Source organism: Sarcophilus harrisii, chromosome 2 (genome assembly GCF_902635505.1).
Source record: "Sarcophilus harrisii chromosome 2, mSarHar1.11, whole genome shotgun sequence".
Taxonomy (NCBI): domain Eukaryota; kingdom Metazoa; phylum Chordata; class Mammalia; order Dasyuromorphia; family Dasyuridae; genus Sarcophilus; species Sarcophilus harrisii.
Genome location: NC_045427.1, coordinates 570465002 through 570480067, shown reverse-complemented (window position 1 = coordinate 570480067; position 15066 = coordinate 570465002). Strand labels below are relative to the sequence as shown.

The 15066-nt window shown below is 33.2% G+C and overlaps 1 protein-coding gene across 5 annotated transcripts in view; it reads right to left on the bottom strand.

Annotated features, from left to right (window-relative positions):
- TDRD1 (tudor domain containing 1) overlaps positions 1 to 15066 on the bottom strand; it is a 71451-nt gene that overhangs the window by 51922 nt on the left and 4463 nt on the right. For 2 of the 5 annotated variants that reach the window (XM_031955879.1, XM_031955880.1), the window contains exons 1-4: positions 13388 to 13484; positions 4977 to 5306; positions 1364 to 1422; positions 639 to 786 (exon numbers count right to left, since the gene is read on the bottom strand). In XM_031955879.1, coding sequence (XP_031811739.1) covers positions 639 to 786; positions 1364 to 1422; positions 4977 to 5306; positions 13388 to 13397 — 547 coding nt within the window. In that variant the 5' untranslated portion in view covers positions 13398 to 13484. Of the gene's footprint in view, positions 1 to 638; positions 787 to 1363; positions 1423 to 4976; positions 5307 to 13387; positions 13517 to 15066 lie in introns of those variants that run through there. The other 3 variants (XM_031955882.1, XM_031955881.1, XM_023495929.2) reach the window with 3 other exon arrangements.

Genomic DNA, 15066 nt, shown 5'->3' with positions numbered 1-15066 from the left:
ACCAGAGCCCCACAGGTCACAAATTACAGGCTAAGTTATACAAAACAAAGTTGCCCAAGGAATCAAAAGGGAAAATATATCCTGCTAATGTGTTGTGGCTGGCCAACTGCAAGGGTAAGGAAGAGAGCAGACCCCTGACCTCAATAGGCTTTGGGCACTGCCATGCAAATGCATCCCTGAAACAGATGAGGCAGTTCTAGGGGGAGAAATTGAAGAGTGATAACCACGGTACTAAACATACTCTTCCTCTTCCACAACAGACACTCTCAGAACAAAAAAAGAAGTTGGCTGTAAGCAGAATAAATTAGTAGTTGTGGCAGCTGTAGCAAACAGAAATTGTGACTCATCCCTGCATCCCTGATGCACCAAAAAAAAAAAAAAAAGGGGGGGGGGGGGGGGGTTCTGGCTCATTAAATTGTGTTCCAGGCTGTAATTAGCATATCCAGGATTTAAACCTAGATCCTCCAATACCAATTTTAACTGTCTATACTATGTTGCCTACTTAAATCACATTCTACCAATACTATTAAATTTCACCCTGGTTTGCTTTTTTAAGAGATTAAAATTTCACTATTTACATATTTTCAGATATATACACTTAACATGGTAAGAGGCCCCAAAAGAAACGATACACTTACCATACAGCCCACACCTATGGCAAGTAGTTGACCGAGGTGATGGTATTAATGAGTTAAATAGTTTAGAATCATAGTTTAAAGACAAAGGATTCTCGCTCAAATTCTGCAGCATTTTTGGTTTTGCAGGAGACAAATGAGTACTAAGCTTCTATAAAGAAAAGATAGAAGTATTAAAATCTGGCTAATTTTCAGAAGTTATTTGCTAAAACTTAAAAAGGACCAGCATTAGATCTGTGATAGAAGGACTTCCCAGATAAGGAAACTTTTTGCTTTCTCTGCAATTTCTACATATTAATCTTTTCTGTATAAAGGATTTTTTGGCAACCTGGTGAAGCCTATGACTTCTTCTCGGAATGTTCTTTTAAAGTACAGAAGATAAAATACAAAGGAAAAGGAAATCAATTATACAGAAATTTAAAAAAAGAAAAATCCCCCCACCTAAGTGTATGGTCCTTGAAATTCATCTTTGGATTCATAATCCCCAGGTTAAGAAACCATCTTGAAGAGCTGCTCAGAGAACAGAAAGGAGAATTGCCTAGGGTCATACATTTGAATCCAGGTCTTCTTGGCTCCAAGAACAGCAATTCATCATGCCAAAATGCCTTGCAGCAGGTAAAAGATTAATAAACTAAATCTAAACATTACTTCCAATTTCAGGAATTCCTACCTCCAATGCAATATCAGATTTTTAACCAAGAAGCAGCAATGAAAAAATGACAACTCACTGTATTCAGTTCTTTGGTTGGTAAATTATTTCCAATATTTAATGTTGCTACTGAGTTTCCTAGAGAAGGAAAAAAGATATAGACAGATAAGCAGATATACAGTCTAATAAAATAAAAGTAATGCTAAAATTCGCTTAAATGAAAATCTGAAGCACACTATTGAAGACTGATTTTTTTTAAATCTAAGAAACAGTCATCATTAATATTTTTTTTATAAAAAGCTTCATTAGAACAGTAACTGAAATATCTAATCTTTGCATCTCTGCCTGCAGTCTTCTGTATATATTAGATATGTAAATATGGGTAGAAAGTGCCAAGTACAAAATAAGCAATGGTCCCAGTAAGATGAACATGCTATTCACAAAGTTTGTCTCTGAAAAAAAAATTACTACTAACAAAGAAAGATTTTTACTTAATAAATACAAAGGAAAATTTATTTTATAGGTTGATACCTCAGTTATTTCAATGTACTGAGTAGCTACCCTTTACTGACATGTCACAATCTGCATGATTCCCATAGATGCCTTTCTGTAAATCTTCCATGGGAGATCTAACCAAAACATGAAAATCATTTTCTGGATCTTTAATATATTTTGGACACCGATGCAGCATTCAGATTCATAAACTTCACTCCTGCTTTTATGAGTATCCTACTTTTCCTTTTCTGATATCTGTTTTGACATCTCTTTTATACTACTACTGGCAAATACATTATGATTGACATGCAATAGCACTTTTATACTTGCTAGATCTTTTTCCATTGATCTTTAGGTCAAATATAATTTTAATTCTTCTGAGATCAATGTTTGACAATTTGCAGCCAAAACCTATCCACAAGAGTACAAAACAATGGGCTTTTTTGCATTAGTTAGCAGCTGTGTTCAAAAAAAATGATGGTAACTTCTCAAAGGCAATTATTACAGCCTTAGTCCCTTCACAATTCCTGATCAAAATACAGACATCCTAATAGACTAACTCAGTGGACTTCCCATTCATATAGGATATAGTAGATGTCACATTCTTTATCAACTATTTCCCATGAAGATGCCAATTCAGTTTCTTTTGCAAGGTGTGGCTCTCACTGGGGTGGTCTGATGGTCTTTTAGAGCCCAAATAATTTATAAAATGTCAAGGGCAAATAGGATCATTTGAAGAAACTGCTTGTCAGTGGGCAAACTCTTTTCTTTTTGAATTTTGGACTACATTCCTAAGGAATGTGGACATGAGAACATGTAACTTCCTGTTTTATTTTTCATTTAATATTGATATCAGTAAAGATGATGATAATAACATTAGCTAAAATTTGCAACTCTTTACCAATATTATCTTATTTGATCACCACAGCAATCAAGTGAATTAAAACGATTATTGTTTGCATTTTACAGCTAAGGAAAGTGAAGCTGAGAGAAATGATTTGCCTTGTGTCACACAGTTAATAAGTGTTTAAGCTAAGATTCAATTTCAATTCTCTAAACTTCACCTAAAATATTCTACATTCTATACTATAGTAAGTAGGTGGCATAGTGAAGAGTATACTGTAGCATTTGTAATCATGATGACTTGGGCTCTCAAAATCTATTTCAAATAGTTATTCTGTATAACTCTGCCTCAAAATTGTGAGGATCAGTATAAAGTGCTTTGGAAACTAAAGTATTACACAAATGTCAGCTATTATTATTAATATTCATCATTCCATCCAAACAATCAACGAGTTCAATGAGCTAGACTCTATAATTGATTCTTAAGTGAAATGAATGCCCTGGAAAGACTTTAACCTTTTTTTGCTGCATTGGAACAAAGGTTCTTTTTTAATAAACAAATAACAGATATACTAAGACCTTTTGTTTTCTGTACCTTATATATCGAGAGAACACTAATGACCTTACAAGGAGCTTAATGAATACTTGTTAAATAAACTATTTCCTTTCTTAGTTTCATCAAAGCTATGTTCAAGATGTTTATAAACCATCCTCAAAAGATTTTGTAAAAATGATTAAATGAGCATATGCATCAGAAGTTGCTAATAATCTTTTCTATTCTTCAAGAATCTGTAGTCTTTTTCATTTTTCAGGAGCTTTTATTTCTTTGAGATATTTATGCTATCTTCAGTGTAGATTTCTTCCACATATACTGAGATAGGATCCAGCAAATCCCCACAACATCAAATTTTTATCATTATTTATTATTTTTCAATTTAATAGAAAATAGAAAGATAGAAAAGAAAAATAAAGCAAAACAAAATAGAACATTGTCATGTGCCCAGCAGAATGTCAGGGAAGATTCAAAATATAACAGTGAATCAAATTCGTATCTACCACTGTATTACCTAAGATAAAATCACTGAGAAGGTAGAGTTTTAAATGTTATGGTTTTACTATCAATATTGATGATCACAAACTGCCAAAATAATAGCAACAGATTCATTCAAACTCATGTCAATTGATCATCTTTCCAGTTTCATTCAAAAACTGTCTTAGGTTTCCCTTGATTAGGTCTTACACAATGTCAAATTACATTAAAAAGGTCAAGTAGCTGCTTATAATTACACACAAAATGTTTTCAAAGACATTTATTTCCTGAATGGTATTGGTTTTAACTAGTGCTTTAAACAATTATCTGACTACAGAAAAGACTGACTATCCTAGACTTTTCTTATCTGGTTAGGATGTATTAAGTTCCATCTTTTGAGATACTTAGCATCCAAATCTAGGTGATATTACTAATTAATTTAAATGAGAAATACTGCAATAATTCAAAAGATTTGTGATTTTATCAGTAAGTACTTTCCAATCAATGAAGACAGACCATTTCATGGGCTTCTATGCACCATGATAAAAAAAGGTCAGCTCATAGTCAACTTTCTCATGGTATTCCTCAATTTAACTCTGCTGGCTCTGGTAATAGTTCTAAAAAAAAAGTCAAGGACTTCACAGCAAGATTTTAACAGTGTAGGAACTTCAGTGGAAAGTTTTAATTCATTTCATCATTCCATAAATCTTTATTAAGCCCATAGAATATATAATGAACAATTCTGAGAGCTAAAGAGAACTAAAAAATAAATCAAATAGTCTTTGTCCCAAAGAAGCATATGATCTCATAGAAGAAATATCAATAAATATATTGAAAATTAAAATAATGACACACGAGAGAAGTAAAGTTCCAGGATATAAAATTGTGAAAATTTTTAGGTGCAAGGTAGACAGAAATCCTGCAAGGTTTCAAGGAAGATACAAACATCAAGAACATAATAGATCAAACCATAAAAGAGTAGTAACATTTATGTTACTAAACCATTCATGTATCCTCACAAGTATAGCTACTTTTTATTTTTTATCCTCTTCTGGCACATCTTTTGCAAAAAATTTGATTTCTGTTTACCATTATCAATTTAGTCATACAGGCAATTCAGAGAAGTATGTAATAGAAAGCAGATTTTTGCATCGAAATTGACCTTTAAGTTATATTTTGATTTTTGAAGTTATCTAGTTAAAATTTCAGACTAAAGAGACTTTTCTAAAGTTCTTTCTCCTATTAGTGTATGGTTATACATATTTGACAAGAGCTGCAAAAATATCTAAAGTAAAGATAACCAAAGAGTGCTATTTTAAATCACCTGTTGATGTTTTCTTGTCGATTTTTGATCCAACTGCTTCTTTATTAATACAGTTAGAGTTAGAAGGTGGTGAACTGTTTTCACAACTAGCAAAATATCGTTTAGTTTGTTCACAAAACAAAAAATTTTTTTTGGCAATTCCCACTGTTTTACTTCCATGCTCTGGACTTTTCAACTTAAAGTTGGGATATGATCGAGGGCTTCTTAAAGGTTCATGTGGAGGCTTGATTTCATTCCTCTCTATATTTAATTGCTCTGTCACTTTGCAAGCAGATATATCTGAGTTATTTCTTGACATCTTATCAAATTGAAGCTGAAAATCACAGATACCTAAGAGAAGAAAAATGGTCAAGAGATTTCCTTTAATTAACTGTGTTATGGATTAATTACTAAGTTAAATGTTTCTCTACACTGTGAATACATAACTTCAAAGAGCATAAAAGGAAATGTTTTATTATCCTATACTTATACCACAAATAATTTTTTGTTTGTAAATATTTACAAGAAACATTTAATGCAAATGACATATAGCTAAGGGACTTTGTGGTGCATTAGATAGAGCATTCATCCTGGAGTCAGGAGGACCTGAGTTCAAATCCAGTCTCAGATACTTATTAGCTGTGTGACCCTGGGCAAGTCACTTAATCCAAACTGCCTCATGCAAAAATAAACATGCAGAGACAATGGCATTACATAGTGGTAATAATAAAATTAATAATAATAATAATAATAATAGCTTTCAAGTTATAGCTATCAAACCATTCAATAGTAAAATTTATTTTGTAAAAGAGTGCGACAGAAGAATAGCCAACAGTATAATAATATTAAGGGACTTAAAAAAAAAGACGAAATGGTTAACAATAAATCAGATTTGAACTGCTTAATAAGCTTGAATGAATATGTGTTTACACACACATATATGAGCAAAATGGGAGATATATATACTTTTCAAGTGTATATAAAACTTGCAAAAATATATCACATACTAATTCATAGAAAAGCCCTACACATATTAAAAAAACCCAGAAATTAGAATCTAAAATATAAGCAAAAGATATATGACTACATGAGAATTAAAAACAATTAGAATGACTGTTAAAGGAAAAATATCAGAAAAACAATATTTAAAAGATAAATGACAATATCATATATCAAAACTTATAGGGGATAGTTAGCTTTTCTGGATGAAATTTATATTTCTAAATGCTAAGAAGAAAAAAGGAAAAACAATTAATTTTAAAACATATCTCTAAATTGGGAAAAAAGTAATAATCCTAGAGATGATAAAAATAAACAAAATAAAAAGTGTTTTTTGAACAAAATCAACAGAATTGATAAACCACTATCAACTTTAATAAAAAAATGTAATTAACAAAATTATGAATGGAGATAAACATAAAACAAAACAAGAACATAATTAGGCAATACAACATAAAAATAAATTCTGGCAAATGTGACAACAAAGAAAAATGATAAAGTGAAATGATCAATCTACTGAATAAAACAAAAAAATCATTTATTAAGTGTTCATTATGTGCCAGACATTGCTGAAGTCCTGAAGCTAGCAAAACAATAATATAAGCAAAAAAATATTATTAATTATAGAAGAAATAACTCAAATTTTCAAAGAATTACCTCACTATCCCCCTCAAAAATAAAAAAAAAGTCAGGCAGAAGTATGGCAGAATGGTTTCAAATTTTCTAAGAATAAATTATCCCTGTTATACACATTATTTAGTCCAAGATGAAGTCCAATATGAAGGAATATACCTTTTCTGAGGCAAATATGATATTAATTTTTATAATCAATGAAAAGACAACATAATGAAAAAGAAAATTACATTCCTCTCATGAATTTACATATGAAAATTTTAGACTTATAATTAAACAGGCTTTTCCCTCATCATAAAAGATTAGTTGAATATGAGAAAAACTATCTTCCAAATTAAAAAAAACCTAAAGGCTTTATAGGACTAGACAAAGTCATAATGAAATTTATATAGGAAAATAAGGAATATCAAGAAATACACTGAAGAGAAAAAAGCTGAAAGAAATCCTTGCATAACTAAATTCTAAAAAATGCAAAGCAGGTACAAAAACTATCTGATGTGGTAAAAAATGGAAAAAAATTATCATTGATGTAGATATACTAACTGTCCAACTAAGTGAATGCCAAATATTAGAGTTATAACAATTTTTTGGAAAAAAAATGCTCAAGTTCACTAATAATCAGATGAAAACCTCAACAACCATAAAATATCATTGCCGCATAACCTCTTATGCATCAAAATAATAAGTCAATGCCAATGAAATTGTGCTGCAATAGGTATCCTCCTCTAGCACTAATAGAATTACAAACATGTAGAATCTTTTTGTAAAAAGCAATCACACTAAAAATTTTAAAATAGTTTTCTTTAAATTTCATAGTTGGGATTTTACCCTGAAAACATAATTAAAAAACCAACAGAAAACTAGGTATCAGAATTACACACTATTGCAAAAAAAAAAACAAAAAACAAAAAACCTAGAAACCACCTAAATGTCTAATAGGTGAAATGGTTAAATAAATGGATGTAAATAGAATACTATATTGCAATTAAGACTTAAGAACTATGTTAAGAAATTGGGAAAGAAATGTAGAAAAAACAGAATAAAAAAACCCAAGTAGAATGCATATACATTAATTACATCTTTGTTAAGAAGAAAGTTGATTGAAAGTGAAACAAAACAAATTTATGCAACACTAAGGTTTTACTTCACACCTCACAGACTAGAAAAGATGACAGAAAAAGAAAATTACAAATGCTGAGGGGATAGGCAGACTAGTACACTCTTAGGGCATCTGTGAACTTGATCAAGGCATTCTAAAAAACAATTTGGAACTATGTCCCAAAGTTATGACCTTTCTAAATACCCTTTGACTTAGCATCTATGAGGAAAAGGAAAGAAGAAAGGAACCTACATATACAAAAATATTATCAGCATTTTTCCAGGTACCCAAAGACTGGAAAGTAAAAGGCTACCCTGTTACTGAGGAATGACTAAATAAACTGTAATATGTGAATAATGAAATATTACTTGTAAAAAATTATGAAATGAACAAGTTCAAAGGAAACCAAGAAAACCATTATGCAGAAGAAAAGAAGACAGAAATAGGAGAATAATTTATTCAATAACATAAAAGAAAAATAACCAAAAACTTTAGAATTTTAATTAACAAATTGATAAAAGCATGATTCCAAAAGACTGGTGACAGAACAGAACATTAATCTTGTGACAGATGATGAATTTAAAATACAGAAAGACATACATTAATAAGTTTGGACATAGCCTATGTGGGAATTTATTTTGGCTGAACTATGAAATGAAGGTACTAAGCTTTTTTTTTTTTCAATTTGCTCAAGGAGAACACAAGTTGGTGGATAGTACAAAATAATGTTTTAAAAATAAATAAAAATAACAAAGGATATTTATGCTATAGTCTGCCATGTTTATTTTAATATAATTTATTGCTGTGCAGTGATACTGCTTTGAATTAAAATTCAAGAGACACACTACTATAAAGAGGAATGGTGACAACATACTGCAGAATCTTGCTATTAAATACTACTTCAATGAACTGCTTTAATTGCTACAGATATTGGTGTTACTGGTAAAGAATGAAAAACACTTATTGAAAAAAAATTGTTAAATGCACTGTATTGAAAGTGCACTTTTTGTTATCAAACTGTGCATACCCTTTGATCCAGCAGTGTTACTACTGGGATTATATCCCAAAGAGATTATAAAGAAGGGAAAGGGACCTGTATGTGCACGAATGTTTGTGGCAGCCCTTTTTGTAGTGGCTAGAAACTGGAAACTGAATGGATGTCCATCAGTTGGAGAATGGCTGAATAAATTGTGGTATATGAAAATTATGGAATATTACTGTTCTGTAAGAAATGACCAACAGGATGATTTCAGAAAGGCCTGGAGAGACTTACACGAACTGATGCTGAGTGAAATGAGCAGGACCAGGAGATCATTATATACTTCAACAACAATACTAGATGATGACCAGTTCTGATGGATCAGGCCATCCTCAGCAACGAGATCAACCAAATCATTTCTAATGGAGCAGTAATGAACTGAACTAGCTATACCCAGAAAAAGAACTCTGGGAGATGACTAAACACCATTACATTGATCCCAATCCCTATATTTATGCACACCTGCATTTTTGATTTCCTTCACAAGCTAATTGTAAAATATTTCAGAGTCTGATTCTTTTTGTACAGCAAAATAACGTTTTGGTCATGTATACTTATTGTGTATCTAATTTATATTTTAATATATTTAACATCTACTGGTCATCCTGCCATTTGGGGGGGGGTGGGGGGGTAAGAGGTGAAAAATTGGAACAAGAGGTTTGGCAATTGATAATGCTGTAAAGTTACCCATGTATATATCCTGTAAATAAAAGGCTATTAAATTTAAAAAAAAAAAGAAAGAAAAAAAGAAAGTGCACTTTTTGCTTTTAAATAATTGTATTGCTAAAAACATATATGCTGCATAATGAATTTTTAAAAAAAACTTTTTAAAGAAAAGTTTCCAACCAAACTGGTTCTTTAATGAAAAACAAAAACAAAAACAAAAACAAAAACAGGACAAAAACAGTAGATGCAAACAGAAAAATTAAAAAGCTAAGAGTCATGCACTGAATTTAATCATAAATTGTTATTAAGTCAAGGCTGTTGTATTGACATTTCATTTAAGGGTTAACATCCAACATTTTTAAAAGGTTTTCTTTAGGGGGCAATTAGGGGTTGCCAAAACCAAAACACTTAATGCTTCCTAGCTATGTGATGCTGGAGAAGTCACTTAACCCCAACTGCCTCAGCAAAAAGAAAAAAAAAAAGTTTTCTTTACTCAACTATGGAGGATGTGTAAATGTTCATTATTTTGAACTTGATAAACATGTCTACATTACAAAACCAAAAAAATCTATTACATACAGAATTTTTAAAGGTTATATTAAATGTAACATGACTACCAACAATATCTTGTCTCTCTTTTTTTTTTTTCTGCAAAGAACCTACCTTGAAGTTCCACAAAGCTGTAAAAAAGGAAAACTAGAAGTACCTCAATTCAATTAGGTTATATCGGCAGTATTAAATGGTGAGCTATTTTTTTTTTTTTTTAAGAAGGAGGGAGGGAATAGGTTTCCAGACCTGTAATTTCATTGGCTCAGGGAACTCCCAACATTGACATAATTGTAGTGTCCCTGAAAAGTGCTTTTCAGGATCACACTATCCCCATGTTTTAGAGACTGAAACTGAAGTCAGCCAAGTAAGACATTTCATCTCTTGCCCTTAAGACTCTGCATAGGCAATAATAGTAATTAATGTTTGGAAAGTATTTTTCAAATATTATCTCCTTTTATCCTCAAAATCACCCTGGAAAACTAATCCTAGTGAAGTGTCTGAAGCCAGATTTGATTTTGTGTTTTCCTGACTTCGTGGCCAGCACATTATCCTCCATGCCAACTAGCTTCACTGTATCTCTTTATCCCTGGAACCTTAGAAGGTTCTTGAATTTCATAGTTCCATTAAAGGGTCAAGCTCAAGGACTACCTCTTGCATCACTCAGTCTCTGCCTCTTTCCCCCTTCAAAACCAAACCAAACCAACCAATAAACAAAAACAAACCTCATTGGGATATATTTTGCTTTTATTAAACTGTGCCCATGTTTCCCCAGTAATAAGCTCCATGAGAAAAGGGAGTGCTCTTTTTTTTATCTTCTCCCCAATTTCTAGCATAGTGTTTGGTACACAGTAGGTCCTTAACAAGTACTTGTTGAATGGAAGGGAAGTGAAAATGAGCCGTCAGGCCTGCTGCTTCAAACAACTACTGCTGAAAAGTAGTAAGAATAGCTGTGATGGAACAAAGGATATTGATATTGCCAGGGGTGGGATTTTTCTCCCTTGTAGAATACCAGGGAACCAAAAAAAGGTCTGAAATCTTCAAAAATCCTGTAAAATAAAGACACACTAGATTGCATTATCTTTTTTCCCCCCAAGGTCACAGAAATAATGCTACAATTTTATTCAGGAGATGTTCAAACACAATTCTCCTTTAAATGCCTGTTTTTTAAGTATGTTTATCCTCATAGTGAGGATCAATTTATTAAAAGGGGAAAATTTGTGTTACTGAGTTCTAATTCTTTATAAATTAAATAACACCTTCAACCCACTAAAATCAACAACATGTGAAATGGTAGAAGACTCCTAATTACAAAAGGGAGATAAATAAAGCCACTTTAATAGTATCTCTGAAACAGATGGGAGTTGGGGGGGGGGGGCGGGGAGCTAGGCAGGATGGAGAGAAGAGCTGGACTGACTGGGCCCTAGACATTGCAATCAAAGTGAAAAAGCTTAGAGTTTATGGCATCTAATCACATTGTTAATGTCATGTGGCTGCTGCTTCAGTATTTTCTCCAAAGGTTTAACTACAGTGGACAAAACTCAGGGCCCCAAAATTTATCTAAGGATGAGCCTTGAAACTCTTTCTCACTCTCTGGCTTGGATTTTGGGAGGAAACCTTGGGAACTCCCTCAGAGAAGCTCTCCCCTGAGAGACCAGCCCCAGGAAATCAAGATAAAGTGGTTACATTCTGTTATCTATGTGGAACTAGTTCAGTCCAGGACCACTCCTATTTAGAGATTTCTATCCAACTCTACGGAGTTGGAAATTAGTCCAGGAACACTCATTTAATTCCAAGATTCTCTATTTTGATTTCAACTCAAACTGCTCCCAGCCCCCACCAAGAGGCGCCCATATAACAAACTTCCTTCAACCCAATCTTCTTGCAGAGGACCTAACATGCCATGCCAAGGAACCTCTCTCTCCCCTTGGCATAGCTGTAACCCTCTGCACGATGAAATGATATTCTCTTTTCAGCATTACTTCCTCTTTATCTCTCTCATCTATTTCCCTAACAGGACCCTAATTCACTTTCTCTGCTAGAGGATTTCTCTGCTATCCTGCCACTAAAGAAGTCAGCCTCCTAGCAAAATCTGACCTCTCAGTCCTAATAATAAACTTCTTTTGCCAGTTTAACTTTTCAGGTTTGTAAATTCATTTATGAAGGACCTGTGCTGCCAGAAGGGGGTTCTTGCCCTGCAACAAACCTCACCAAGGACACCAAAATTTTGAGGTTGCAAATATCTAAAACAATGGTTTTAGATTATTTTAAAAAAATTTTTACATGTATCACTTAGCAGGATTTTTACTTCTTCAGCAGCATAGAATTAACAACATAGTACAATAAATCCAATAATTATTAGTCAAAAGTGGAAAATTACCAGAAAATAAATCCCCATTTTCATAAGTTCTTGGAAAATCTAGAAAAGTAGATTAAAAAATTAGATTCATTCCAATTTTGTATATTATATGCCACAAAAAGCTCAAAATGGACACATATCTTTTATATTAAATCAAAATAAAAAATTATCTTATCAAGTACCTTTCATAAGTACACCTGGGGAGAAATTCTTAACCATCTAAGAGCCAGAAGTTAAATTATTAAACAGATCATTTTAATTACATGAAATTTTATGCTTTTGAATAATGCTTTTTGCAGAAGCAAAATTAATGCATGTAGACTAATAGAACCAATAATTGGAGGGAATTTTTTAAATACTCAATTTCTGTAATAAGCAGTAAGTAAAAAATGAGAATTCCAATACCCAAGAAATATGAGAAACACAAAAAACCTGTAAGTCATTCCCCAATTGATAAGTGGTCAAAATGATTGGAACAATTCTTAAAAGAACGACAAATCATTAAACAAAAATCGTACAAAAAATAGGTTCAAATTACCAAAAAAAAAAATTATACAACTCAAAGATAACATCTTACATGTATAAGATTGACAAGCAGTTACAAAAACATGGTTACTATCATGAATGAAAAATAGAAAACATCTTTTTAAAACAAACTTAAAACTCCATGAAGAAAATCAACTGGGCGGTCTGCAGAATTTACCAACTGTTCCTATTCATTATTTTCCTGTAGGACCCAGTGACCCTTGTAGCCCCGACCACCCACTTTTTACTCCTCTATCCTCCATGCTATTCCAGCTCTACTCAATGATTAGTGAGTTCCTGCCTGAAACTTCTATATCTCAACAAGGTCCAGTCTGATTGGTTTTTTGCAAAAAGCTCACCCTCTTCTGCTACACTGCCTTCTGCAATGAACATTAGCCAAGAAAACTTATTTCTCTCCACCCCCATCATACCCTGTCTTCCTAATAAATGATATCTAAGTATCACTATCCAAACCCCATTCTCCATTATCAATTGCCCCATTTTCCTTTCCTGTCCCCCTCACCACCAGGTCTATCCAACCCTTTTCACAGTGTTCTCTGGAATACCTGGTTCCATGAGTTACAAAGTTGCTTTTATTTTAAATCTTCCTTTCTCATTCTTTCTATCTTCTTGCAGTCACTGAAACCTGGCCCCATTCTGATGACACAATGTGCCTAGCCACCCTTTCCAGAATTGGCTGCATTTTCACTTATGACCCAACTTTGCTTGGAGATGAGGTCAGGAAGTCAGAATATTTTCTGCTCACCACGTGTACTTCCAAGCTATCTCTGCCTCCATCAGTAAGTAGCCCCTCTTTCTTTACACCTTTTAATTTTAGTGCCTTCCCTCTATTATTTCCAGTTTATCTTGTAATGTCTTTGTGTGTGTGTGTGTGTATGTATACACATACACACACATATATATATATATATGCAGAAAAAGATGCATATGTACATGTATACAGATATGTATATGTGTCTTTGTATGTCTCTGTGTGTCTCTCCCAATAGGCTCTTTGTCTCCCTAGCATTTAGTTCCAGGCTGAATTTTTTTTTCTTGACTAGATAAAGGAGACCATGCTCTATCTCATTTATTACTCAGTCTTAATCACTGACTGGGTGACTGCCTCAATCAAACTGATATCTGTTAAAGAATATAATTTAAAAAGGCTAAGGTCTCACATTGTATCCAGGGCCATGTCTAGTCATCTTGATCTCTATCTGGTCACCAGATGATCTGGAGGGGACAGTGAGGCAGGTGACTTTGCCTAGCCTCCTTCACTTAAATTCAATTCACTTACATGTCATGGCACCCCCACTAATTATAGGGTCTCATACATAGTAAGCACCAGATAAATGTTTCTGACTGAGGTGCACTTAATCCATACTAATTATCCAATCAAGATGCTAGTAATGGCTTCTATACATTTCTAGGACATGAGTTTAGTCCCTATCTCAGTCATTCTCTCATCTCCAATTTTTAGCTTTATTCTAGGGTCTTTCAACACATATTAATAATGCCCTCAAACATCCTAACTTCTCAGTTCCTAAACCCTATTCTTTGCCCATGACCTACCTATTCCTCCACCCTTCTGCAGTTATATACAGAGATGGTCATTATTTTGATATTGCCATCACTCAAGAGTCCATATTCTTGAACTCTGAAATTCTTTTATCTGATCAGTCTGTGGTTATTTCACCTTTCCCTCCCACCTCGAACCCTTGACCCTAATTTTAGACTCATTTGTGACCTTTTAACTATCTCCCCTCAGTTCTTTCTCAAGCTCATCCTTTACCTTCTTCTTTACCTTACTACCTTCTTCACCCTGACCCCATGGTGAACTAAATCAATTTAACTCTACCCTCTTCACTCAAGAGTCTTTCTCCCTTACCCTATCACTGATCTTTCCCCAGCTTTGGATTTCTCCACTGTTTATTATCTTCACTACTTTTCATGTGTTGCTGAAAGAGGCTGGACAAAATCACAAAACCATGCTGACTGAGTCCACATTGTTACTTAATCTCAACTGGGCCACTTACTGAGACAAGATAATAATCTTACACCTCTGGGCCTGGAGTCAGGTAGACCAGAGTTAAAAAAAACCAGTCTCAAATACTTACTAGCTGCAAGACCTAGAACAAGTCAATTAGCCTTTATCTTAATCCACCAAATCACTCCAGTATCACTGCCAAGAAAACCCCATCTTGAGACTCAAAGGAAAAACAATTAATTCATTTATCCCCCA